General features: G+C 33.7%; 3 protein-coding genes and 1 long non-coding RNA gene across 5 annotated transcripts; 2 read left to right on the top strand and 2 right to left on the bottom strand.

The window, feature by feature from the left end:
* Nucleotides 1-2,847: 2,847 nt before the first annotated feature.
* LOC146922513 (uncharacterized) lies at nt 2,848-3,261 on the bottom strand. The gene has a single exon (XM_085711544.1). It carries the CDS (start codon nt 3,259-3,261, stop codon nt 2,848-2,850), a length of 414 nt encoding a protein of 137 aa, XP_085567670.1.
* A 4,143-nt stretch (nt 3,262-7,404) lies between these two features.
* LOC146922512 (uncharacterized) lies at nt 7,405-8,565 on the top strand. The gene has a single exon (XM_085710839.1). It carries the CDS (start codon nt 7,740-7,742, stop codon nt 8,385-8,387), a length of 648 nt encoding a protein of 215 aa, XP_085566965.1. The 5' UTR covers nt 7,405-7,739; the 3' UTR covers nt 8,388-8,565.
* Nucleotides 8,566-11,391: 2,826 nt separating this feature from the next.
* On the top strand, nt 11,392-16,021 carry LOC146922511 (uncharacterized). 2 transcript variants are annotated; one of them, XR_015010857.1, is made up of 3 exons: nt 11,392-12,323; nt 13,873-14,118; nt 15,654-16,021. It is a non-coding gene; the product is annotated as an uncharacterized LOC146922511 (long non-coding RNA). The 2 variants fall into 2 exon arrangements; XR_015010856.1 differs by having other exon boundaries at nt 13,873-16,021.
* A 4,146-nt stretch (nt 16,022-20,167) lies between these two features.
* Nucleotides 20,168-26,614, bottom strand: LOC146922510 (uncharacterized). The gene is made up of 5 exons (XM_085715402.1): nt 26,010-26,614; nt 24,507-25,267; nt 24,302-24,391; nt 20,787-21,557; nt 20,168-20,506 (listed from the first exon to the last, which is right to left on the bottom strand). The coding sequence occupies exons 1-5, from the start codon at nt 26,116-26,118 to the stop codon at nt 20,363-20,365; spliced, it is 1,875 nt and encodes a 624-aa protein (XP_085571528.1). The 5' UTR covers nt 26,119-26,614; the 3' UTR covers nt 20,168-20,362.

Raw genomic sequence — 26,614 nt, 5'->3', positions numbered from 1 at the left:
CAAAGGGGGCAAAACATAGGGGGCCAAAATCGAATTATTTTAGTTAGGGGGCCAAAATCGCAACTTCGTAAACATAGGGGGCCAAAACTGCTATTAAGTCTATTTTATTTTACTTCATTTTTATTATTTATCTTTTTGGTTTTATTATTAATTTTCGTTTTTTTATTATTAGTTAAATGTTAATTTCTTTTTTAATGCCTTTAGTCCATGTCTAGGTGTCCTTTGTTCATTGATCCTCCTTTAAAACTTTTTGTCCAAGTTTCTTACAAGCCACATCCCAAGCATAGGATCCCTCTCGTGAGGGCATTACTGGTCATTTTCACTACACCTCAACCCTAATTGGTCCACTATATATAGTCCCCAACCATTGGCATTGATTTTCTGAGACCGACACTGGCAAGAGCCCAATCACATCACACAAACACTATTCCCTTTTCTCTCTATACTTTTCTCTGGAGACCGAACACATGATGTTTGTGTGTTGTTATGTGGTTTTTTTTGGTAAAACTGCTTTTATATTATATTTTGTTTGAACAAATGTGTGTGTGATCTATAGGGATGTCTATACACCTTCGGATCTAGGCCGTCGGATCTTGCATCCGACGGCCGGTGATGATCTCTCGTTATGTTCACACGCGTGTCCTTTATTACGGCTTGCGTGTTCCCGTTTTTTAAACCCTTGGATCATTTGATCTAGTAGCTGTGATGAGACTTCCATGTGGTCGGCATCTATACCGTTTGATTAATCATACGGTCCGGATCTGCACAAATTCGAGCCCAACCGTTTTCACTAAGCCCAAATTGTTCTTCATCTTCACTACGGTTTCTTGCTTTACACCCCATTTTGATTTTGCACCCCCGTTTTCTCATAAAATTTCCTTCCCTTTGTTTTCAAAAATATCTTGTTTTGTTAATTGTTGATTTAATATTTTCATCATTTTTACCTTATATTTGCATTATTATTTGAAGTCATCTCATGCATATTTTTAATTCTTGCAATTTATTTTATTGTCATTAATTTTTAGTGTGTATTTAGGTGTTGATGTAATTTAATTTATGCACTTTATTTTTTTTCCATGTCATTTATATTTTGTCAAAGGCTTTAGCATGTATCTAGGTCCCTTGTAAATATCCATAAATGAGAAGTAGCACCGACACTTGCACATTTACTTTTTACCGCTTTATGCATAACCGCGATCGAGTACCAAATTGAATTGGTGACTTTTAGGTTAACCATTGGACTTTAAAATTTTCTTAAAATCAAACCACTAGTAATTTTAGGTTCATTAACTTGAGAATTTGCTTGGGATCCAACGTCCTTTGTAAATTTCTCGCTTTTTTCATTACGTTACGTCGTTGCATTTAGTTTCTTTAGTTTACCGTTAACTTAGAAAAATCTTTTCCCAAAAAAATCAAATATGCAAAAGCTTCAAAAATATTTTCTTAAGAAACCTTGGATTTTAACCCAAGTGATTCATTTCTTCCTTTTATTTCTTAATCAAATTTTTTTCAATCAATTTAATCTATATTTAGACTTGCTTTCTTATAACTAAAATCAATCAACTTCACTTCTTTATTCTTTTAAACCTTGAGGTCTCTTATCCTTTCTAAAAACCTTTTTCTAAAACTTTAAAATCAACCCAACTCACCAAATATTTTTTTTTGAGAGAGAACTACAATGGTTTTGATTCCACTTGTGGATATGTAGGCAAAGGAGTTAATCCTTCCAAATAAAATAAAAAATACCAAAAATACTTCTTCTCCCTCCATTCTTTCACTTAGACTTTTAAGTAAACATTTTCAAAATAAGCAAATAATTAGCACAAGATAAATTAGGCAAGAGGTTCCTACGGAATACCGTAGTCGTGTAGGGTGCTTACAAACCTTCCTTATGCAAAACCAACCCCCGGACTTTGAATCTCATAAGGGTTTTTCTCACTTTTTCCCTTCCCACGAATAAAAGTAGAGAGTTCAAAGATTGACGATTCAAAACCAAACAATGGTTTGATATCCAAAAATCACCGACTACAAAATGGCGATTTCACTTGGGGATCGAACTCGGAATCTACGGTTTGTCATTAAACATTGCGGTGATGCGGACCAGCATTCTTTGACGAGTCATCAACAACAAGGATAGATTGAAGAGTATTTGTTGTGATTGTTGCGTATATCTAATGCAACACTTTGCAACATCAAGGCGATTCCAGATCGAGAATCGATAGCCTTAAGGTGGGTCGATGCATTGATGGCATGTTCATCCAATGGCGGGATGATGTGGTCAAGCACATTGTGAACGCGTGCTTGCACCTTGAAGAGAGCAGACCATGAGAGGTAGAGGTTAGAGTCATTTTCTAACGTTATAGGGATGATCGTTTTGACGTTATTGACGGCGAAAGTGAAGTGGAATGTTCATCGAATTTTGAGTAGGGGAGGTCGGTGCTGCCATGGTAGAGCAGATAGGAAAGCGGCGGCGACGGCGGTGAGAAGGGTTACGTTAGGATAGGAACAGGTGATACCATGTAAGGAATAAATCCCTTGATTTTTATTGATATGATTTTGCCATACTATACATGTCATTGTCTATATTTAGATGCTAATAATATACAATTATGACTACACTAAATGTAAATATATTCTAATATTCTTTTTTTTTACGAAAAGGTACTAATTCATTTCATTAAAGATCAAAGGATCAATACAATCGGGTATATAAAAATAAAAATGAGAACTGGCATTATATACAGCCGCCTTTGTAAGTTCATGAGCAACCATATATATTAGCCTCTCTCATAGAAAACTCAACATAAGAGTTGTTAAAAATACTAGATAAATTTACTCTACACCTAGCTAAGATGGAACCAAGCCCTGTGTCATCTCGAACTGTGAGTTCGGAGAGTCTACTACTCCTTTTGAATCTAAACCGAAGATAACTTTGTTGAACTCCAATTCTCTTACCCATTCCATAGCTGCTAGTAATCCTAATGCTTCTCCTATGTCAACCGACATAATCGGTTGCAGCCATATAGTTTTAGCTCCTATAAACATACCAAATTCATCTCTTAAACACATTCCAATACCCACTCTATTGTAGTGCTCAAAGAATGAAGCGTCAACATTACACTTTACGAAGCTATTGGGTGGTCGTTGCCATCTCACCCTAGCTTGATGAGTTTGTTGTCGTGACGAGGGCAGCTCCTCAATTTGACGTGCATTCCGCCATTTTGTCAACTTGTAACTCCCTCTATGAATAATTTCTGCCATCCCCTCATTTTGATGGTCCCAAATTGATACATTTCTACTCTTCCACAAGCTCCAAATATTCTAATAACAACGAATACAAATTTATCGTACAACGGTATATTCACCAGTCTATAAGCATAGAAGTGCAAAGAAGAAAAGCGTTGGGAGGTCCCTTATATAGCGGTGCACATTTCAAAGGGATGCACATATTTTTCACCATTTTTACTAACTCTTCTATAAAGTTCTCTCTAGATTTTATCTATACCGTATATAAAGAAAACAACCTCTTTCAACTCTTTTGGGTTGAATTTTTCTTCCAAAAATGCCCTCAATTTTGAATACAATAACAAATAGATAAGAATAATATTAAATATTAAAAAAAATGTAACAATCATGATATATATATATATATATATATATATATATATATATATATATATATATGTGTCTATTTTTTTCCTTTATTATTTAAAAAGTGTAACAAACTAGATGAGTATATTTATACTTACTTTTTCATTATCCCAATTATACCCTTAAACAACTTTTTCTATAATAAAGATGGTTGTTGGTGTCATTAAAAATAATTAGATTATATTTTTTGTGTTATCTTGTTGGTGTCATTGAAATAAATAATCATGATTAGTTTGGTTTGTTATAACTTGAAAGAAACAAACTTTTATATTTTTAATTTTAATCCAACTCAAAATTTCATAAAAAAAAACACTGTTAATAATTTTTAAACATTAGCGCAATATACACTTACATGCCCGTCGCTAGTCTCTATAATATCATTTTATTTTCACCAAAAAACTACCTCCTCCGATGAACACATTCACACAAAATGAAAAATAAATAATTGAAGGTATATGAACCGGCGATCCGATATACCATATGAACTATATTTACGAGCCTACTCCACTACTTGTAAGAGAGGTGATTTTTGGTATCAAATTAAATTTGTTTTCTTGTTCTGGATCACCGGCGATATGTTCTATACCAACAAGTATATTTTAATATAGCATTAGTAATTTTGTCAAAAAAAAAATAAAAATAAAGCATTAGTAATAAATTTCTAGTGAAATTCGTAAAATAACTCTTAATAAATTTTTAGGAACATTTAAATACTTCAATTGGTCATCTAATGATTTCCCTGAGGTGAACTTTTTCTATTTTGGTATGATGTCTTGTCCGAACTTTAAATGAACAATGTTTTTATTTAAAAGAAAAAGACAATGTTATATTTGCATAATTAATATGCTTCCATTATTTTTCATAGATTAAGAGAGGTGGTAATAGGACTCGTCCTTAAAATAGAACTGAGTTCTCGGAAGCATAGTTTTGTTGGTAGGGACAATACATTATTATATGTAGGAGTCGGAATTCGAACCTCAAACACCCTACTCGTTCACTTTAAAAAATGAATTTTAGTCGGTAAACTACTTTAAAAAAATCTGAGAATGAGATTGGTTTCAAGAATTGCTCCCAAAACCTTTATACCATAAGGATATCTTGGAATACGTCCTAAATTACATTAGGTTAAAAAAAAAAGTAAATAAAGAAGAGGTGGAGATAAGGACAAATACAGTAACAATCATTAACTATGGTCTAGTTAGGAGTCTTTATTTGATGCCATGTGCGCCCCTCAAATTATTGGCTTCTAGGTCATCGTGGTTCACCTCATAATACATTCTCAACTGTTGAGATTATTTGTTTTGACTCTTAACTAATTAACATAAATAAATGTAAGAAGGGTTAATATGTCTTTACCCCCGTAATATAGGCGAGTTCCGGTTTTCCCCCGTAAAAAAGATTCTTTCGATTCCAACCTTGTAATATAAAGATTCCGTCGAAAACCCCCGAGCACATTTGAGACCCCCCGGCAGATGACGTGGCATGACGTGGCGCACCGAGTCACCTATTCTGCCGACGTGGCGCGCCGACCGTATAATTAATTTTATTTTTTAATTTTTTTATAGGGACACGTGGCATTTGTCATTTTTTTAATAAATTTTTTTTTAAAAAAAAATCTAAAAAACGAAAATAATTCAGAAAAAATAAAATTTTTTTTTAAAAAATTGGAAAAATTAATAAAAATGAAAAAAAAATCTGGGAAATTTTAAAAAAATAATAATTTAAATTCTGGAAAAATAAATAAAAATTGAAAATAATGAAAAAATTTGGAAAAAAATTAATAAAAACGAAAACAAAAATCTGGAAAATTTTAAAATAATAATAATTTTTCTAAAAAAATTCTGGAAAAATAAATAAAAATTGAAATAATGGAAAAAATAAATAAAAATGGATTTTTTTTCGAAATTTAGAAGATATTTAAAAATACTGGAATTTAATTTTCAAAATAAAAAAGTTTAGATTTTTTTCGAAATAAAAAAAAAACTGGAAAGTATTTAAAATTTTAAAAATCTGGATATATATTTTCTAAAACCCAATTACAATATGAAAATTAAATTTTGAAAATATATAATGCGAAGAAAAAAATTGATTTTAGTTTAATTAAAAATTTAGGAAAAAAATGCGAGAAGCTTGAATTACATAGGAATATTTTTGTAAAAAGAATTATTAATGCGTGTAAAATTTTAAAAAGTGTCCGTTTACACTCGGTGTTCATCGAGCTCGAAAGAGCTTTATGCTTCTTCTTGAGCGAGGAGTTGTTGGCACTTGGGTTTGTTATTGTGTTGGCGATCAATCCATTCGCTAAAATTAAATCCTAATTGTTTTTGACAAATGTTCACTATTCATATTTTTTTTGTAATACGGTTTCGTCCCCGCACGCGGGTTTGCTATGTTATGCTCATGATTAATGAATTTTTGTTAGGATATTTTAGGAATGTTTCGCTTGGTCTGATTTATAATGATGTATGCCCGTTTTGGGTTTTACACAGGTTAGGTTTTATGTCCCCCAGGTCTCGTATCTCTCTCTTTTTATTTTAATGTATTTTTCTTTTTACTTAAAAAAATTTAAAAAGTGTCTTATTTAAGAGACATTAAAATTTAAAAAGTGAGTACCTCAAGTTGCTCTTCCAATGTCTTTTACACTTCCCAAAAAAATCTAAACTTTTTTATTTTGAAAATTAAATTCCGGTATTTTTAAATATCTTCTAAATTTCAAAAAAAATCCAAACTTTTTTATAATTTTTAAAATTTCGAAAAAAATCTATTTTTTCATTTTATTAATTTTTTAAATTTTTTTGGAATTTTTTTCATTATTTTCAATTTTTATTAATTTTCCGTAATTTTTTTAAAAAAATAAATTTTTTAAAAAATTTTCAGATTTTATTTTTTATTTTTAAAATTTTTACAGGGGGTAAACCGGAACTCGCCTAAATTACGGGGGTAAAGACATAAAAAAATTACAAATGCCACGTGTACCCTAATAAAAAAATAAAAAATAAAAATAATTATACGATCGGCAAGCCACGTCGGCGGACAAGGGTGACTCGGCGAGCCACGTCACGCCACGTCATCAGCTGGGGTCTCAAATGTGCTCGGGGGGTTTTCGACGGAATCTTTATATTACGGGGTTGAAATCGAAAGAATCTTTTTTACGGGGGGAAAACCGGAACTCGCCTATATTACGGGGGGTAAAGACATATTAACCCATGTAAGAATTTTGTTGCAAACAAGATACTCATATAATTATTAGTCTTGAATTTGCTTGAGAATAAAAGTTGCAGCAGTAGAGTTAGAGTAAAATACATGGAAGCTTTTTCTCTTTTTGTCTTAATCCTTCGGATTCTTATGTGAAAGGAGCCGTATTCAAGAGTTTGGCCGTGAGTTGAGTAAAAGTCCGACTAAAGATTATTTCAGTTAAAATTCAAACTCAAATACTCTCTAATCCCTATCGATTTAACCTTCATTGAAGCTTGTTAACCACTTAAGTTCAACCACATTGTTAGATTGAGTTTCATTCAATGAAAAAATAAATGAATTTTATCCATATTCAAATATTCATTTTGAAAAATTTCAAGGTTAAAAATAAAATATATGCCATATTTATTTTGCTTCAAAATAATATATACATGTGTACCATGATACCCTCACAAGTCAAAATATAGGCACCAACTTGTAATAAACTAAAGTGGACCCTTTAGGAGACATATGGTTGTTCACTCTATGATTTAACCACCTGTTGGGTGTGTACTTTTTTGCATTGTCAACTGATTAGGATTTAGATCTCTCCATAATCTACAAACATTACACACAACACAAGCCAAATTCATTATTTATTTTCCTCTCCTAAATTTGTGTTAAGATTTTAATCATAGATACAGAAATCTGAATTATCCTTATCCTCTTTGTTTGATATGTCTACTTGTCTTCAATGATTTCTTCTTTTCTGTTTTGTCATTACATAAATTTTTGTTTTCTTTACTCTTGTAAAGCAAAATACACTTGGCAAATCAATTCACATCTTAGAAATTTTCTTTCTCTTCCATTCATGATCAAAATTTGATCTTTCCCTAACTCATCATATCATCAACATGGGAAGAGAAAATCTTCATTACTTCCATAATCAAAACTTGCATATGCATCAAAGAAACACATTCTTGCCAATGCTATGTTCAAGATCTATCAAGGATGTGTGTCTTCCACAGTGTAAAGGAAATTTAAGGTCTTTCTCCAATGACCCTTTGTCCCCAAGAATAGGTTGCATGGGTCAGGTGAAGAAGAATAACAAAATATCTGGATTTCCATCTTCTCATAGAATCAGTTTCATTACCAAAAGTAACACTTTCTCTATTTCATCACCTATTGGAAAATATTCCAAACTCAAAAAGCTTTTCTCTAGCAAAAACTTAAGCACCACAGCAACCGTTACTGCAACCGCGGCCGTGCCTTCCACCTGTGGAAGTAGGCCGTGTGTATCGGTAAATAGTGGAGAAGTTTCTAGGAAGTACTGCAACCAAAAAGGTCATAGAAATGAGAATATTGTCCCTATAAGTATTGAAAATATGGATCCACCTCTGCCTGTGATAAAGAGAGTGAGGAAGTTAGAGGATGAAAATCGGGTGGATAGTCTTTGGAAAAGAAGGTCTGGTGATGTAAGGTTGAAAAATTTACAGCTTCAACAGATTCACCAAACTAGACATCAATTTCAGCTAACAAGTGTTTCATCAATGATCGATTGAAACATATCCAATTTTTGGTTTTAGTAAGATAAGTTTATACATCAGATATAATCTGCAGATTTTGTTTTTAGTTTTTGTATTGAATTATTGATCACCTTCTTGAGAGTATGCTCTATGTACTACTAGTATTGTATGGAATTAGGTAGATTAATGAATAGATCATATATCCAGACTTGTATATGATCATTGCACCGGCACCTCAGATTGAAGGATTGTTTGGTATCCGACACGTGTCAGTGACTGACATTCACACAATTGGTTATATTGAGACACTTATAATTTCTTATATTATTATAAATATGTTTCAGTATCGGTGTCGAGTCTGATGTCCAGTCTATGTTTTGTGCTAAGAAATTAGTGATATGGACTTTGGCTTCTGCTCATTTAAATGCAATCTAGGAAACATTACATAATGCACAGAATAATTGTCGTTCATCAAGCTCACTGTTTAATTAAGAGAAGGGAATGCTGTTGTTACTCTGGACCATTCCAGTTATAACGATGTTGGGAATTTACTTGATTCATTAATGAAATAAAATGATTTTTTGTTTGAGCTGGAGAAAAAAATTCAATGGTTGTTACATAAAGTCAGCAATATCAAGCAGTAGATGTATTAATAATAATGTATTGAGGCAACGTAATTTACAAATAAAAATTGAAATGAATACTTAACCATGAGGAACAAAATGCGACTACATGAACACGTGAATAAAGTTATGCATCTCATCATTTCTAGAAGCAGCAAAATGACATCAGACACAACAATGACATTCGTACGTAGACATAAGTAATAATTTAAAAAATATAAGAAATTAAATTTAATCGCTTAATCCCGACAAGTATTAGATACGTAACACACGTTCAATTTGAAGTGTCGAACTAAATAGGTTAGGGTTGCTAAACAATCCCAACAATGTTAATTACCATCAAAATATTTATAAGGGCACATTGCATCAGCCCATGGCAAATTAGATGCAGATGAAGCAGTTGAACAGATAGAATACCAACTTCATCCTTAAAAAAAAAAAAAAAAAGAATACCAACTTCACAATCTGCAATTTAAAACTATAAATCCCAACAATAACCTTTCTCCAAAAAGTTTCACTAATTGTTACCATGGAAATATATGGCAAAAGTCAAGTAAATAATATATCTATTTAAGCTTTCAAATCCTCTGTTCTGGCTTTTGTCAACCGCAATGAAGAAAGAAGTGAAAGTGAAGTGCATGTATAGCATCAGGGGTGGCCTCCCTGAGGGTGGGAGGGAGTCGGGAGAGGCGGCAATCTAGGACGCCATTATTTTAAGTGTACCAAAATTATTATTTTTACTTAATAGTTAGTATTATATAGATATATCTTATTTAAATCGGTTTGACTAATTATATATATTGAAAATATATTTTTATAAAACTTTAATTATAAATGAACCTTTTGCTAGAAAAAATGCAAGAAAAAAACTATTCAAATAATTATTCAAATGGCATATTTTATGGTTTCGTTCGGGTCACTAAAAATCTACGGTTTGACTAATTATATATATTGAAAATATATTTTTATAAAACTTTAATTATAAATGAACCTTTTGCTAGAAAAAATGCAAGAAAAAACTATTCAAATAATTATTCAAATGGCATATTTTATGGTTTCGTTCAGAGTCACTAAAAATCTAAAGACCAATCCTGTATAGCATAGATATTGAAAGAAGAAATAAATAAAAAATACTAGAAAAATCCCAACAAAAATACTTGTTTATCCAGGTATTTTTATTGAAATTTTTATGCTATTGACCTTGTTTTCTAGTATTTTTCTAGTTTTTAATAGAGGTGTTCAAAACCAAACCAATCCAAACCGAAACCGCAAAAAACCGCATTTCGTTCGAATATATTCGGATCATTCTTTTACTCAACCGCATGGTTTGGTTCGGTTTGCGATTTTGATTTTACCAACCGAACCAAACTAAATCAAACCGCAATATAAGAAAAACACTAATTAAATATATATCATCTAGACCAATACTCATAGAAATTCAATGGAAACTTAAATAAAATGACATTTTTTTCTCTTGTTAAGTTTATTCTTTGCTTTTTCTATCAAAAATGTATTTATGTGCTACTTGAACTCTTAGAGAAAGATTCAAATTTTAGTCTTTTGTATTTCTTACAAAATAGGATTATTTTTTGTCCACGTTTTAATTTGGTCTATAGTTGGGAACATTGTTGGATGGAAATAAAATTGTAATGTTGGATGAAATTTATAACATTGTTTTTTTTTTCAAAGGAAATTTAAAACATTGTTGAAAACGAAAAAAAAATTATTGTCTAAAAAAGCTGCACCAGTCGATTCGGTCAAATTGCATTGGTTTGGATTTTATTTTAAAAATCAACCGAACCAAACCAAACCGCATACTTATATATCTTGCGGTTCAAATGACTTTTAGCTTTAAAACCGAACCAACCCGCACCGCGAACACCCCTAGTTTTTACTAGTTTTCCGGTATTTTCCTTGTTTTTATAATATGTTTTCTAGGTTTTTTTAATTTATTTTCTCTGGTTTTTCTACTTATTTTTTTCCGGGTTTTAATTGACATGGTATTTTTACTTGTTTTTATATATTTATTAGAGTTCGGCCAAAAAATAAGTAATGCATTGTTCCACCCATAGATCGAGCGTAAGTTTTTTTTTCCGAACAATCCGTCCTTGGTGAAACTATTTAGTCATAAATCATGATTCTTTTATTGATAGAAACAAATTGTTTAATTTCAGTTATTTTATTTTTTTCCTGATCAATTTTAATTATGATTTTTTTGAGGTGAAGTTTAACTATGATTATTATTATTATTATTATTATTATTTAATAATTATAAGAAATATTTAAGGAAAACATAAGACCGACTATAAAGTAAACTAGGCAATTTGTACCGTTGCGCCTTATTCCGCGAACATAGACCTCTTTAAATACATCCATTGATTCTTCACTCTTTCATTCATTACGAAACAATCAAAACCCTAATCCTAAGAACAACAACGTTGTTGTTGTATGCTTGCCGTAGGAACCATATGAAACAATCAAAACCCTAAATAATCTTGTAACAAAGAGAAAACCCTAATCCCGAAACAAACAGACACAACAACGTTGTTGTGTGCTTGCCGAACCAAACATAGAGAGAACTCACTTTCACTCTCAATCTAAGTTTTACGGTGACTTTTGTTGACGATGATTTCATCATCATCATCATCACCACGAACTCCCATTTCACCTTCGTCTCGTTTGGTTCCGAATCTCTCAACTCCGCCTTCTCCCATAAGGCATCACCCAACGATGATGGATTCTTCACCATCATCATCTCCACGAACGCCGATTTCCTCATATCCATTTGTTTTTACGGCTGAAACCCCGTCACCTCCGCCTGCACCAAAGAAACGAAGACACGCAGAGACTATCGAAGCAGTTCGACGTCTTGATATTGAGATTATAATTGAGAGGGGCCAAATTGTTTTGCAGAAACTTCTAAGCAAGGCCAACACCAAAGAAGCTTTGGAGGAAGAAAGAAAAAAGAAAGTCAGAATTTTGATGTCACTCCGTTAAAGGTAACAAATTTATAATAGATCGATGCTGCTGTGTAGGTAAGAAAGGTAAGAAATTTATTATTCATTTCTATTTTGAATTGATTTTAGATGTTATACTTTGTTTGTTTGTTTGATCATGGTTAATCTTCATTTCTCAATTATTTTTATTATTAATGCATAATGATACGTTCTTAATTTTCTAACTTGATCGTCGTTCTTATTTTACTAACTTGATCGTCGGAGTCTCTGCAAGTACCACATCCTTGCCTTTGATGTAGAGGAGAGCCAACATCTCAAAAACTTGGTGGGTAGCAAGTTTCATTTGTTTCTGTTGATGCAAGAGTTGAAGCCCTTTCAGTATTATTCTTCAGGTACTATAGATTGTTTGTCTCACTTACATCGTTCGTATGGTAATCATGCTGCACTTTAGGTCCTATATATAGAATGAATTCATAGTAAGTAATTCACTGTGTACTTGTTCTCAATTTTTACAAATGACAATGATTACATTTTGGAACCACCTAATTGCTAGAATCATAATGATGTTTAAACCCCTTAGGATGTAATGGACAGATATATATTCTTAATAAAAGGATGGAGATGTTTGCAGTGTATGAGAGGTCATGTGCAGAGGTGCGTGAGGGTGCGATGGTATTTAAGACAAAAGCTGGATGAAGATAAGTTGCCTCAAAGTGAAAAGGATGGAGAATGTGATTTTTATAATTCGTCAGTTATCCAAGGAAATATAAGTCAGCATGAATGATGATTGGGCGGAACAATCCCAATGTAAAAAGGGTTATGGACTGTGGTGTGGAGTATGCTGTGAGGCCGAGGCGGACTATGATAAATTTGTGTTTAGATGTAGAATGTAGAGGGCAGCAAGTCATTGTTAGCGCTAGTGGGGCTGGGCAGGATATCGACTGGACAAAGTGGAGGACACTTATTGCAATTTAAATCGATATGTGTTTTCTGTTTGTTTGCAGAATCATGTAAGGGCTGTCAGTTTTGCTGCCACAAATTTTAAAGAATCAAAGTCCATCCAATCGTAACTGCAGCCATGGGACATAAATGGTGTCTCTGCTGAGCCAAGGACCAGGGTTTTGTGATTTTGTCCATTGGAATTGATTCCTTCGTGGTAGTAAAATGTCTTCAGGGTGCTTTAAACTTAGCCATCACTGGTCACATAAGTTAAAACTTTGTTTGAAATAGCTGATGTGGTGTAAAACATTGCTTGGTTAGCTGCTGTGGTAGATTGATCGATGTTGGTTCTTGTTTGAAAGAAAAATCCTGTGCTTGAGATCAACCTTTTCATTAATTTCAATTAACTTCCATCCCGTTTACCACACCTAGAAGATTAGTCATGTTTTATCATGTGTCGAATTTATATACCTTCATTTTCCGTCTGATTCCATGAAAAAATCTCAGACTACTTTTTCTCGTTCAACACCTGTGTTATGCACTGGTTTAGTTTATTCAGCCACTAGTTTGTTTATATAATGTTATGAGACATAGCTACTACTAGTCATAAATTTAAAGTGTGATATATGGATTTCTTTTAAAGCAGGATAAACTGGTCACTATGTCTGTCCTTAGATAATGTAAAACAAAATGTCTGTCCTTAGATGTATTTCAGTTAGGAAAATTGAGCTTGACACAAAATGGAGCATAGCAGAGGTTGCACCAGAGTTGAAGCAAAGATAGGTGTGGGGATTTGTTAGTTATCATCTATCTTGTGTGGCTCATGCATTAGTGTGACCATAAACTAGTTTTATAATCAAATCGACCCATATAGATTGCATGTAACTTGACTTGTTTTTATATGAGTATTAACTGGTTCAAGAAGTATCTTGAGTGATCATGACGTACTACGAATTATGATTGACTTGTTTTTTCTTTTCCCGACTGTTTCGGTCATATTAGATATGAAGGACAAGGAGCTGAGGTTACAAATGAAGGCTTTGACGCCGCAGGGGGATGCAATTGGTACAGTTTGTGCTGTGTTCAAACTTAGGACGGTACTCAACCCCAAGAAGTTAGTACACACTAGTTGTATTAGTTTATCAGCTCTTTTATTTTTTCTAATTGATCATTCATCATATGTATTTAGCAAGTTTCATTTGTTTCTGTTGATGCAAGAGTTGAAGCCCTTTCAGTATTATTCTTCAGGTACTATAGATTGTTTGTCTCACTTACATCGTTCGTATGGTAATCATGCTGCACTTTAGGTCCTATATATAGAATGAATTCATAGTAAGTAATTCACTGTGTACTTGTTCTCAATTTTTACAAATGACAATGATTACATTTTGGAACCACCTAATTGCTAGAATCATAATGATGTTTAAACCCCTTAGGATGTAATGGACAGATATATATTCTTAATAAAAGGATGGAGATGTTTGCAGTGTATGAGAGGTCATGTGCAGAGGTGCGTGAGGGTGCGATGGTATTTAAGACAAAAGCTGGATGAAGATAAGTTGCCTCAAAGTGAAAAGGATGGAGAATGTGATTTTTATAATTCGTCAGTTATCCAAGGAAATATAAGTCGGCATGAATGATGATTTGGCGGAACAATCCCAATGTAGAAAGGGTTATGGACTGTGGTGTGGAGTATGCTGTGAGGCCGAGGAGGACTATGATAAATTTGTGTTTAGATATAGAATGTAGAGGGCAGCAAGTCATGGTTAGCGCTAGTGGGGCTGGGCAGGATAGCGACTGGACAAAGTGGAGGACACTTATTGCAATTTAAATCGATATGTGTTTTCTGTTTGTTTGCAGAATCATGTAAGGTCTGTCAGTTTTGCTGCCACAAATTTTAAAGAATCAAAGTCCATCCAACCGTAGCTGCAGCCATGGGACATAAATGGTGTCTCTGCTGCACCTAGGACCAGGGTTTTGTGATTTTGTCCATTGGAATTGATTCCTTCATGTTCGTGGAGTAAAATGTCTTCAGGGTGCTTTAAACTTAGCCATCACTGCCACTGGTCACATAAGTTTTTAATTGTCTCTGAAGTTAAAACTTTGTTTGAAATAGCTGCTGTGGTGTAAAACATTGCTTGGTTAGCTGCTGTGGTAGATTGATCGCTGTTGGTTCTTGTTTGAAAGAAAAATCCTGTGCCTTAGATCAACCTTCTCATTAATTTCAATTAACTTCCATCCTATTTACCACAAATAGAAGATTAGTCATGTTTTATCATGTGTCGAATTTATATAAACGTTCATTTTCCGTCTGATTCCATGAAAAAATTTCAGACTGCATTTTCTCATTCAATGCATGTGTTATGCACTAGTTTGTTTATATAATGTTATGAGACATAGCTACTACTAGTCATAAATTTCAGTAGTGTGATATATGGATTTCTTTTAAAGCAAGATAAACTGGTCAGTGGTCACTATGTCTGTCCTTAGATGTATTTGAGTTAGGAAAATTGAGCTTGACACAAAATGGAGCATAGCAGAGGTTGCACCAGAGTTGAAGCAAAGATAGGTGTGGGGATTTGTCAGTTATCATCTATCTTGTGAAGCTCATGCATTAGTGTGACTGTAAACTAGTCTTATAATCGAGCCCATATCGATTGCACGTAACTTGATTGTTTCCTTGAGTATTAACTAGTTCAAGAAGTATCTTGAGTGATCATGATGTACTATGAATTACGATTGACTTGTTTTTTTCTTTTCACTCAATGTTTTCGTCGTATTAGATATTGAGAACAAGGAGCTGAGGCTACAAATGAAGGCTTTGACGCCGCAGGGGGATGCAATTGGTACAGTTTGTGCTGTGTTCAAACTTACGACGGTACTCAACCCCGAGAAGTTAGTACACACTAGTTGTATTAGTTTATCAGCTCATTTATTTTTTCTGTTGATCTTTTATCATATGTATTTAGAGTTGATCATAGATGTTCTGGAAAAATGGATTGTGTTTGTTACATTTTCCACTAGTCCGAAATATATATTCTACAACATGTTTTTAGATATAGGTTGTTTAACAGTTTTTCTATCTGATGTAAATTTATGTTCTTTTCACTGATCTACTGTTTATGGTGATATAAGAATTTGTAATTGTTAATTCCATTTATTTGTTTTCATCCTTGTCTAGTTTTCCTCCTTTTGTTAGCAGTTAACACAGTCCTCCCCTCTCCTTTCATAAACTCCCAAACAAACTCTTCTGATGTGAATTGTAGAGGAAGATTGTGAAATATAGAGATTGAGAAGCAAATAAAAATTGTTTACATTGGTCGAGATCTTTAGGCTAATAATTGTTGACTAATTCCTAAGGTTTTTAAATATGTGGCTTATGATAAACAACAACTTTGTTGACTTTCATAAATTTGAACATTGTACTTTTCACTACTTCTCAATGCAAAATTTCTATATTAATCTCCTTAACTAATTAGCATTTCTATACTAGTTAACATTTCTCTGAAAAAATAATTGTATTGCTTAAATTATCGCTTATTTTCATTTAATTATACATGGAACTTGTTTCATTGAAGAGTATTTTAATAAATAACATGAAAAACTTAATTGCACATTTAGTCTATCGACTTTTGACATTCACAAAAATATCTCCTTTTTTAAATCAAACTTTTTGGTCAACATTTGTTGTAATTTTGATCTGAATTTTAATTTTGACTCCAAAATTGTGATGTAGCAAGTTTTGGACTCATAGTACCAAGATTTATGGATTATTAAATGTATATATGTATTTAAATACCCCCTCATCTTTTAACTAGCTATCAATAATGAGGTTCAACCTAAATTTAATAAATAATATATCATACAAATATAATTTTTTAGTATTTTGTCTTCAATGAGTTAACATAAAATATATAACAAAAGTTATACTTTTATAACAATCAACGAAAGTAGGGGAAAGAAAAGTCATTTTGCTCACAAGTAAAAAGAACAAATTAAGTTTCCTATTAAGTATTGGGAAATGTTAACGGTGCCCCCGGGCCTTGGTTAAGAATGCTAAAAGAAGAAATTCTAAGTCAAAAAAGATATTTTTTAAGCTTTTAATGCATTGATTACACAACTATCAATGCAAATATTACTATATTTGCTTCCTGTAACAGGCCGGGGCATTGGTTAACATGACCCGTAAGTATTTCATACCTCCAACCTTCCGATAGATTAAGAAAATATTTTAGTCCAGTCAACTCGACTAGGATCTACCTGCAAAACTCATGATCAAGAAATTACTTAGGCTTTGTTTGGGAGGTTGGAGGGGAAGGGAGGGGAGGGCTTTGGGGGGTTGGAAATATATAGAAAAATGGACAAAAAATTCACGTTTTTTGAAAGAACGAGTTTTTAGAGAATGATAAACTAATACTTATGATTAATATACTTTTAATTTTAAGAATATAATAACAACATAGATTGGATTTGAAAAATTCATATAAACCCTCCATAACCCCCAAGACCCTCCCCCAATACAAATTTTAAGTTCCCCCAAATGAGGGGATTTTTTATTATGAGTAAAAAATTAACCTCCAAAGCTCTCTCCTCCCAATGTCTTCTTTTTCTTCCACTTGCTCCTTCCTTTTTGCCAAAACCCTCCCCTCCCCTCCCCTCCCCTCTAAACTCCCAAACAAAGCCTTAGTTTCCTCTAAATATGTTCACGAGGGAATATTATATACTTCAACATTGGTCAATGTTGGTTCATGGCATCAAATAAATGCGAACAGAAATTTGTTAAATCTGATTTTTAAGTATATTAAAAAAAGTTAGCAATCTTTCAAAAAAAATATATATATATCAAATGATTATCAATCTAAGTATAAATAAAAGTTACCAAGTTTTGTCCGTAAAACGTAACCAATTGTAAATATTGCTAGACTAGACATCTTTACTGAGTTTGAATCTGAAACCTAGCGATTGTCGGTCGAAGTTTATATAGTATATTTACCACGACCAAGAAAAGTCTCTAAGCTTTTGAGGTAACAAACACCAAAGGATAGAAGAATTATACCATAACACCTAGGGAAGCCAAAGCCTCGCCATCTATATTTGCTTCCTACAATTGCAGCATTGTTTACCTTTATGAAAATATTTTTTGAAGTTTCAAATATTTTCGGTTACTCAATTGAGCAACAATTCACAACTCAAAACATCAACTCTTCCCAAACATATCCTAATGCTACCACTTTTAAATAAAGTTGATGACAAAGGTAGCAAAAAATAACAAAAAATCAAATAATATTAGGTGCATTTGTTTTAGATTTTTTTGATAAAAAAAACTATTTTTAGTAAAAAAAATCATTTTTGTCATTTTTAAGTGTTTGATTAAGATTTTCTCAATACAAAATCTTTTTTTTTTAAGCCGAAACAAACGCATTCATTATCTCACCAAGATATCCTGTTTATCAAATTGATGAAATCTGCAAAGGATACAATACTTAAAAGCCAATTGCTTGCATATTGCAAATCCAATTCCCCTTATTTGCTCCCGTCAAAGAAAATTGTGGTACCTTTTTGTTGAAGAAACAGAAAGTGAGTCAGAAAATTAATGGCACCTTTTTGTTGCTTCTTCCGTTGTATGAATGAGAATACAAAAGTCAGTTTTGTTTAAGTTTATAAGTATAGCCTTTCTGTGTATTCAAAAACATCTTGGAATCTGGTCTCCACGATTACAATTTAATCTATACAAAAATTAATAATATATGGAAAATGCTAACAATCATCTTTGAAACCAAATATTGTAAAAATATCTTAAAATTTGAGCAATCAATTTTCAAAAGTGCAAAAAATATTCATTTAAATACAATTTTTTTTGTTTCCTTACTTTCAAATCACTTTTAATCAAAATCAATTTCTACGAATCAATTCATTCGAGAAAAATCAATTTTTATCAACACGGTAGTTTAGGTCCACGTCTAGATGAGCCGAAATTGATTCGAGGGCGTAAGATTATAACATGTTTGGTTGATTTCAAGTAGAATTGATTTTGCCTCAAAGATTTATAACTTTTGATTCTAGAATTTATTGTTTTAATAAACCACCGAATTAGTCTCACTTTGTTAGACACTCTCAAGTAGGTCCATGAAATTATGAATATTTTAAAAAGGTTACTAACTCTAATAAATTGTCAAATTGATCCCCAGATTTAACCATTTGCTATCAATTAGGTCTTTATATTTCAACAGCTTACTATCTATTTGGTCATTATCATTAACCACTTACCATCAATTTAATCACTAATTAATTTGGTCGTTTACTCCTTGATTTTTACATAAAAATTTATAGCTCAACTAATTTTTACTTTAAACTCATTTAGTTAGAATCAGTTTTAAATAATCAATTAACTTATAATCAATGCACTCAATAAATTCTTTGAAGAAAAAACTATTTTCCACGTCTCAATTTAACATCTCAATTCTCAAATTTCGACGCCTCAATTTTTTTAAGACTTAAATATACTTTTAGTCACCTCAATTTTACATCTCTCAATTCTCAAATTTCCACGCCTCAATTATTTTTAAGACTTAAATATGCTTTTAGTCGCTACAAATAACAAACTTTCAAAATTTGAGGGGTACCCAACAGACTAGAACAACCCATTTCCGCAATTCAACTAACCCAAAGGTCCCCCAGATTAAAATGGGCTACAAATAGCTCTTCAATGTTTGGGCTGAACTACAAATTTTGTACTCAACCAAATCCGTGACCACGACTTGATGATTTCTCAATACACCCCTAGGCCCCCAGAATACACTACCGGAAGGACCCTTCCAAAAGCTAAATGTGGGGCACGTTGACAAATTATTGTACTACTACTATGTAGCTAGCCGTATGCTATTCTGAGTCAACATGAACGACTCATGTCATAGAACATATCAACAAGAACAGTTTGTTAATGAACTGCACTATGCTCCTCAATATCAATCATGTTATTTGGAGTTCTGACAGTGCTAGGAGAACAATGAAATGGGATTTACTCAAAAAAAAAAAATATAAAATAAAACATCAATGAATAATAAATCATATCAACATGCCCTAAAATTCAAAGTAACTTTTAATTTTCCTTTTTTTGGTTAAAATTGGCCAAAAACATAAACTTTATCATGTAGAATAAAACCCCTCTTGAAAGAAATAAACCGATCAAATTACCCCAAAAGATGCAATTTCCCAGCACCCTACCACAGCAGAGAGAAAACAGCCCCTACCTACCAGCCCAATAACTTCTGACCTAAAAAAGGCAAATAGAAAAGAATTTCCAATGTTAAGCAGGCAGGATTGAAGCACCTGTAACTTATTGCAATATTTGCAAATGTATGGTTCCATTCAAAACCCACCCACATTTTTAACCCCTAAATCATCGCCTTTCTTTCAGAACAAAAGGAATGGAACTAGCCCTCAGACATCAAAAATTGAAACTTGGATCTATCTATGATTGAAAAACAGCACATCAAGCTTCAGATCTGGGATCAGAAGAGTTCAATTCAGCAGATGCTCCACGCAAGTTAGATGCACAAGAATCAAACAACTTGGATAGCTGTGGCTGCATACCCTCAATACATAGCTTGAGTGTGGAGGGATCCAATTTCTTGCACTGGAAAACAAATGACAATCAAGAGTAAGTAAACCAACCTTATCTGATAACAAGCTTCAACAATGTTGTTTTGGCCAAACATGAATTGAAACATCCAATATCAGCCAAATCAAATAACAGCAAGTTGCATAAAATGTAAATTAGCAGGGAAAGAAAAGTCATTCATACGAAATTCACATAATATAACATATCAATGCATAGCAGAATTAACCAAGTTTTAATTTTTTTAATCTCAAATCGTCAATCAACATAAAAGTGAATCAAGTTAAGAGATTACCACCTCTTGATAAAAAGCATTGATCTCCTCTTCAGTAAGGCCTTCATCCTCGTCTGCATTTTCCTCCCAGCCAAGAGAACGAAGAAATGCAGCTTCTTCCTCATCTGGATAAACCGTAGCTCTGGAATTTTTCTCATCATCAGAAATTCTGCAAAGCTCTTCATGGCCATGAGCATTGCCATTGCTAGTCGGTTTAGCCCCATTGCCAACAGATTGCGGACTTGCAGAAGGCATAACTGATTCCCTGTTTACTTCACCAGATTTTTCCAATGTAGTAGATGAAACCATCTGGCCAGAATCTGGAAAAACGGTAGACGAGTTCGTCGCTGTTTTGTTCTTAAGCAGATTGAAGAAATCATTCCGGCTCTTCACTTGAGAAATGGATTGTTTCTTATCCAAAGTAGAGCCTAATTTCAAATCCAAAGAAGCTGGCTTCCGCTCTCTGGGAGAGTTTAGGTTACTGGGGTTCCTCACCGGTGTAGGAGCAGCTGCTGAAGCAACAGAATGTTGATTTGCCGATTTACTATTAGCATAATTTGTCGGATTTGAAACATCCTTGGAAGTAGGGGAAGCACCATTTTCCCACACCACTGATTTAAGATCAGTAAACTTCCCAGATGTCTTTGGAACATCAACTTTGGCATTTACAATGCGAACAGACTGACTAGCAATGTGCAATGCAGAGGGTTGCTGTAGCGCATTCTTGGTAGCTACATTCATCTCAGCATTTCTGACAGCGGTTTTTGGCTTTGATTTCTCAGAAGAATTAAGAGCCTGACAAGAAAACAATCTAACATATGTCACCAAGAATTTAAAAGAAAAGAAAGCATAATATTGTATCGAATACAGCCAAGAAATAGACTTTATGCTAAAACACCAAGATTGAATTCAATTTCACTATCTTCGAAGATTTAAAACAAATATAGCCTTTGCACAAATCCTAATTCCTCTACAGTTTTCCGATATAGACATGGAAACAACTAGAACATAATAGCAGTGACAGTCTTTTCACTACCTGGGATTGATTACATGAATCAAACAATATCAATCTCCTCTTATAAATGCAAACAAATAAATCAGAATACCCTTAAAATTTCTTTTGATAGCATTAAGATCAAAAACCTGCAAACATATCATAACACGGTTTGCAACATCAAATTAAGTGTCCTCCACAGACATAATAACTTCACAAGTAATCAAGACATCCACAACCACAAACCCAATGGTGGTGTAGGATACCAAAGTAAGCTTGGAAGAGCAAAGTTAGGAGATCACAAAAATGAACATATGATAAACGCAGCGGAACAAATGCCAGATTTTAAATAGTGTGTATCAAAATACTAAAAACAAAAGGAGGCTGCACATATCAGGTTCTCTTGACATAGTTGACCTTAAAACAGATGCTTGCACCTAGAAATGTGATCCTGTATGTTCTAACAATTTTATTTGAAAAATTACCGCAATAATATTAGCCCCACCACATGAAAAATAAATAGGTTTTCCAATGCAATTGAAAAATCATATCATAACAGATTCCTATTCCAAGCAACCTCATCTTCCCAACTTATGAGTCCTCAGCATGTAATAACCAACGTCGGAGAGATAAGTAGTCATTACTACATAAGTGGAGAAATTCTCAGGTTCACATGGTAGACCAGTACACCAGCACGAGTATTAAGAAATATATTTTCAAATTTGGGTCTCAAGTATTTGTAAAGTAAGATGCTTGTTAATATTGGGTCAGCAAACAAGGAGCATCCAAATATCACCATGATAAGAAAACATTTAATGATACTAATCATAATACGATTCATGGAATTGAATACAGCCTATATAACCAAACCTTGAAAAGGACAAATGGAAGTGAAATAAAAAGCAAAATCATCCACTTGGCTAATTAATCACACTTCGAATGCAGGTAAATAACAAGCTTTAACTATACTAATGAACTCAAATTGCTGACGCGGCTAATATCACTTCAAACTACAGTGAGGATAGAAAGACTGGCTTCACAAAGCAAATTAAAAATACCTCAAATGAATGTTCCTAAAAACCTGTAGCTTCCGATACATGTACCCATTACAGAGGGAGGTAGGAGGAGGAAAGATGATAACTAATAAAATACTTGTTGTAGCCTCCATAAACACACCATTATCATCATTAATTTGTGGATAGCATATAAAGCAATAATACATAATTAAAAACTTGAATCAAATCAGCAAGTTAAGCATGGTTTCCAGTATGAATTTCAAAGGCAAGACTAATAACTAACAATATTCAAATAAAGATATGGAAAAGAGATGAGTTTGTACAATATCATGTCCAACCAGTTATACCAGACTGAGAACCAAGTAGTTGTATATTTTAGGGTTTAGTATTTTAACCTATTTTGGGACTAGGTTCAGGTATGGTGACACACCCAACCCTTTGGTTTAAGATTTTCCCCAATTTTTTCGGCCTTTTCTACAACACTCCATGTCTGATCCCTTCATGGTAGACGCCATGGCCCCGCCATAGGTAAACTGCCACACCACCACCTTTGTGGGCGAACAGTTGAAATCCCGCCCCCAATATCCACCATGGCCGATATTCAACAACACCGGTGCTCAAGCCTCAATCATTCAAATGGACACACTTTATGGGAATATATGGCTTAAAACAGGTTTATTAAAATAGGCAAAAACAATAATTGAAAATACATAATATACTGAAAATATATATTAGTGTCATAAAAACTTGTATAACAAACATATAGGGTAAACAGTCAGTTTAGTTCCTGAATGTGTGACACACTGTCATTATAGTCCCTTAATGTATCAAAATAGTAAATACATCCCTAAGTGTCTCTTTTGTTTGTAAATTGTAATATTATGGACTAAATTGACCGACGAAAAACAAATTTGAAGACCAAAACAACTAGGGAGACACATGAAGATACACTTGAAGATGTGCTTGCAATTTTGATACATTCAGGGACTATAATGACAACAACTCACATATTTAGGGACCAAAATGAGTGTTAACCCCAATATATATCTTGCAACCCCCCTCTTGATCCTCACAACCGGTGTACCACAAAACACCATACCTTCAACTATCAAATGTACTCACAGCCATTCACAGAAGTTTTAAAAGCAAAGTGTTAACTACTTCAGTCGGATTTACAACTACAACTAAGTTTTTTTAACATAAATAGCACTCCAACGCAAAAAAAAAAAAAAAAAAAAAAAAGGGGAAAGGGCCTATAGTATAAACCAAACATCAAGTATAACAGGACAGGCTAGCAATAACAAAATTAACAGTAACACAGACATAAGATTCACTAAATAACATGACAGGCTAGTAATAATAAAATTAACAGTAACACGGACATAAGATTCACTAAAAGGAGAGACAACTAAGAGATAAGGTACACAATGATATAAGTTATAAGAAATCAAATTCACGTGTACAAGAATAAAGTTTGCAAATTGCAATCGACAAACTATAAAAAATGTTTTACAGCACGATTCTCTTACCAAAGCCTTAGGCATGGATGGTGTTACTGGAATCAATTGTCTTGACTGCTTGATAGCCAGTTCCTCAAGCCTTTGTGTTTTAACAGACACCTACAGTTGATTCAGGCATAATTAATTGATAATGGACATTCAAAATCATTGTAATTAAACGAATTAAATGAATGTGAATAAAAACACGGGTGACACAGGCAACAAGCTTAACTACCTGGGGAGTTGAACGAGCTCGAGATGGAGCCTGTGCTAATGCCTCGGCCATATTAAGACCAGCTGCAGTACTAGATGATACAGATCCAGAAGTTGCAGCAATAGTTTGCTGTGCTGACGAAGATCCAGCGCTACTGCTTCCAATTACCGAAGGTACCTCTGCAAGTGCAGATGTCCACCCCTCCCCTCCAATCAAAGCGGAACTGCCAACAGGTAAACTTTGACTAGCAGTGGCACCCAAACCAGGGGATGAAACCCGCCCAATTTCAGCTATTCCCTGCTTCTCTTCAGCCCCTAGTGATGGAAAATCCTTGTCAAAGACAGCTTTCTGAATGCTACTACCAACACTACCCACAGAAAGTGCGCCATTTCCATTGTTGTGATTGCTGCTTCCGCCTGATTTAGTGTCAGCTGCAACTCTACGGGGTAAAGTCTCACCCTGTTTCCTGGAAACCATTGAATGAGAACGCCGCAATGTATCTCTCTCTATCCTTCCAGAAAAAAGGTTGGCCAACGGGTCAGACCCATCACGATCCCAATGGTCTCCAAAATTGGATCTATCTTTCTCTCTATCACGGTCCTTGTCACGATGATTTCTGTTGAAACTGCTGTAAGCATGCTTGGCAGAACCATTGATAGAACTCCTCCTAGAACTTGCTGATGATGTTCGATCAAGAAATGCAGAACGCGAGCTATCAAAATCACCAGTATTCTTCGAAGATCTGTTCCTACTGTTATTGGCTGCAGATGGCGAATGAGAATCTACAAAAAACAAAAAGACGTTCATTAATTAGTTTCCTCCTTTTTCATGAAAATTACACAACACGTGTACACCGGCTTTTCTCATACACATACAAATGCTCGAAAAGGAACAAAATTCTATAAGGACAGAATACGACAAGTATTGTTAAATAGCGACTTAGTGGTGGTTGTAGCCACGTAGCATATCAAATTTTGAACAAATCATTAAAAGTTCCCTGATACACTATTTAGTACAAAATGTTATCAAATAACGGCGCAACAGATTGCACGGTCAAAATTCTAAAAGGAGAGAATACGACAAGTATTGTTAAATAACGACTCTGGTGATTTTGAACAAATCATTAGAAGTTCCCCGATACTCTATGTAGTACAAAAAAATGTTATCAAATAGTGGCGCAACAGATTGCGTGGAGGAATTTAAACAAACCCCAATCTCCAACCATGTCTTATCCCACTAAGTGGAGTCGGCTAAATGGATAAAAAGCCGCCATAATGTTCTATCATATATCATATCACGCTGTAGCACCATAGCATAGCGAAATTTGAACAAATCATTAAAGCAATACAATAGTTACGCAACACAACAGATTTTCCAACAGAATTTAAACAAACCCGGTTTTCCCGGAACCGCAATCGACAAAAAAACACTTTAACACAACATTATAATTCATTCAAATCCAGCTAAAGCATTAAAAACATGCAATTGACTATAAAGAGAGCGTCGAATCAGAATCAAAATTACCCGCGTGACTAGACGAAGATGCAAAATGTTGGGCTGAATTGCCAGCACCAACAACACTTCCAGCACTTCTCAACCATTCTGGAACTAACGAAGGTTCACTTCTATCCATAACTAACACTGTACATGATCAAATTCAACAACAACAACAACAAAAAAAAACACCTCTCTTCACCGCGAAATCGCACCAATTTCACTATCAAATTCAATCTATTATATTACTAACCCATTCATATCACTAAAAAAATTGAAATTGAAAAGCCCTAAAGAACGAGCAAGCACCAACCCTAGAAGAAACGCACGTTTGTGAAAAAAGCACTTATTCGTTAACTAGGGTTAACGAAGAAGCATAAGAAGAAAGAAAGGGAAAAATTAACCCTAAAGAGAAACGAAACGATACGACACGGAACGTCGTCGTTTTAATAACCGCCACACGCGAAGATGAAAAATGAAAGAGTGTGTGTGAATAGAAATTATAGGGTTTTGTTTTGTTTTTATGAGAGAAGAGAAGAGAAAAAAGAGTGCGATGGGTTTGGTTTGTGTGAATGTGAGAAAATTGAGAGAAGGCGAGAGAGACAACGTAGAAAGAATTTCTGTTAGTTTTGGAT

The sequence above is a fragment of the Medicago sativa genome, chromosome 5 (assembly GCF_051527215.1).
Source record: "Medicago sativa cultivar Bolivia chromosome 5, Bolivia_mono, whole genome shotgun sequence".
NCBI lineage: Eukaryota > Viridiplantae > Streptophyta > Magnoliopsida > Fabales > Fabaceae > Medicago > Medicago sativa.
Note: the sequence above shows the minus strand (reverse complement) of the source record. Positions and strands in the feature narration are given on the sequence as shown.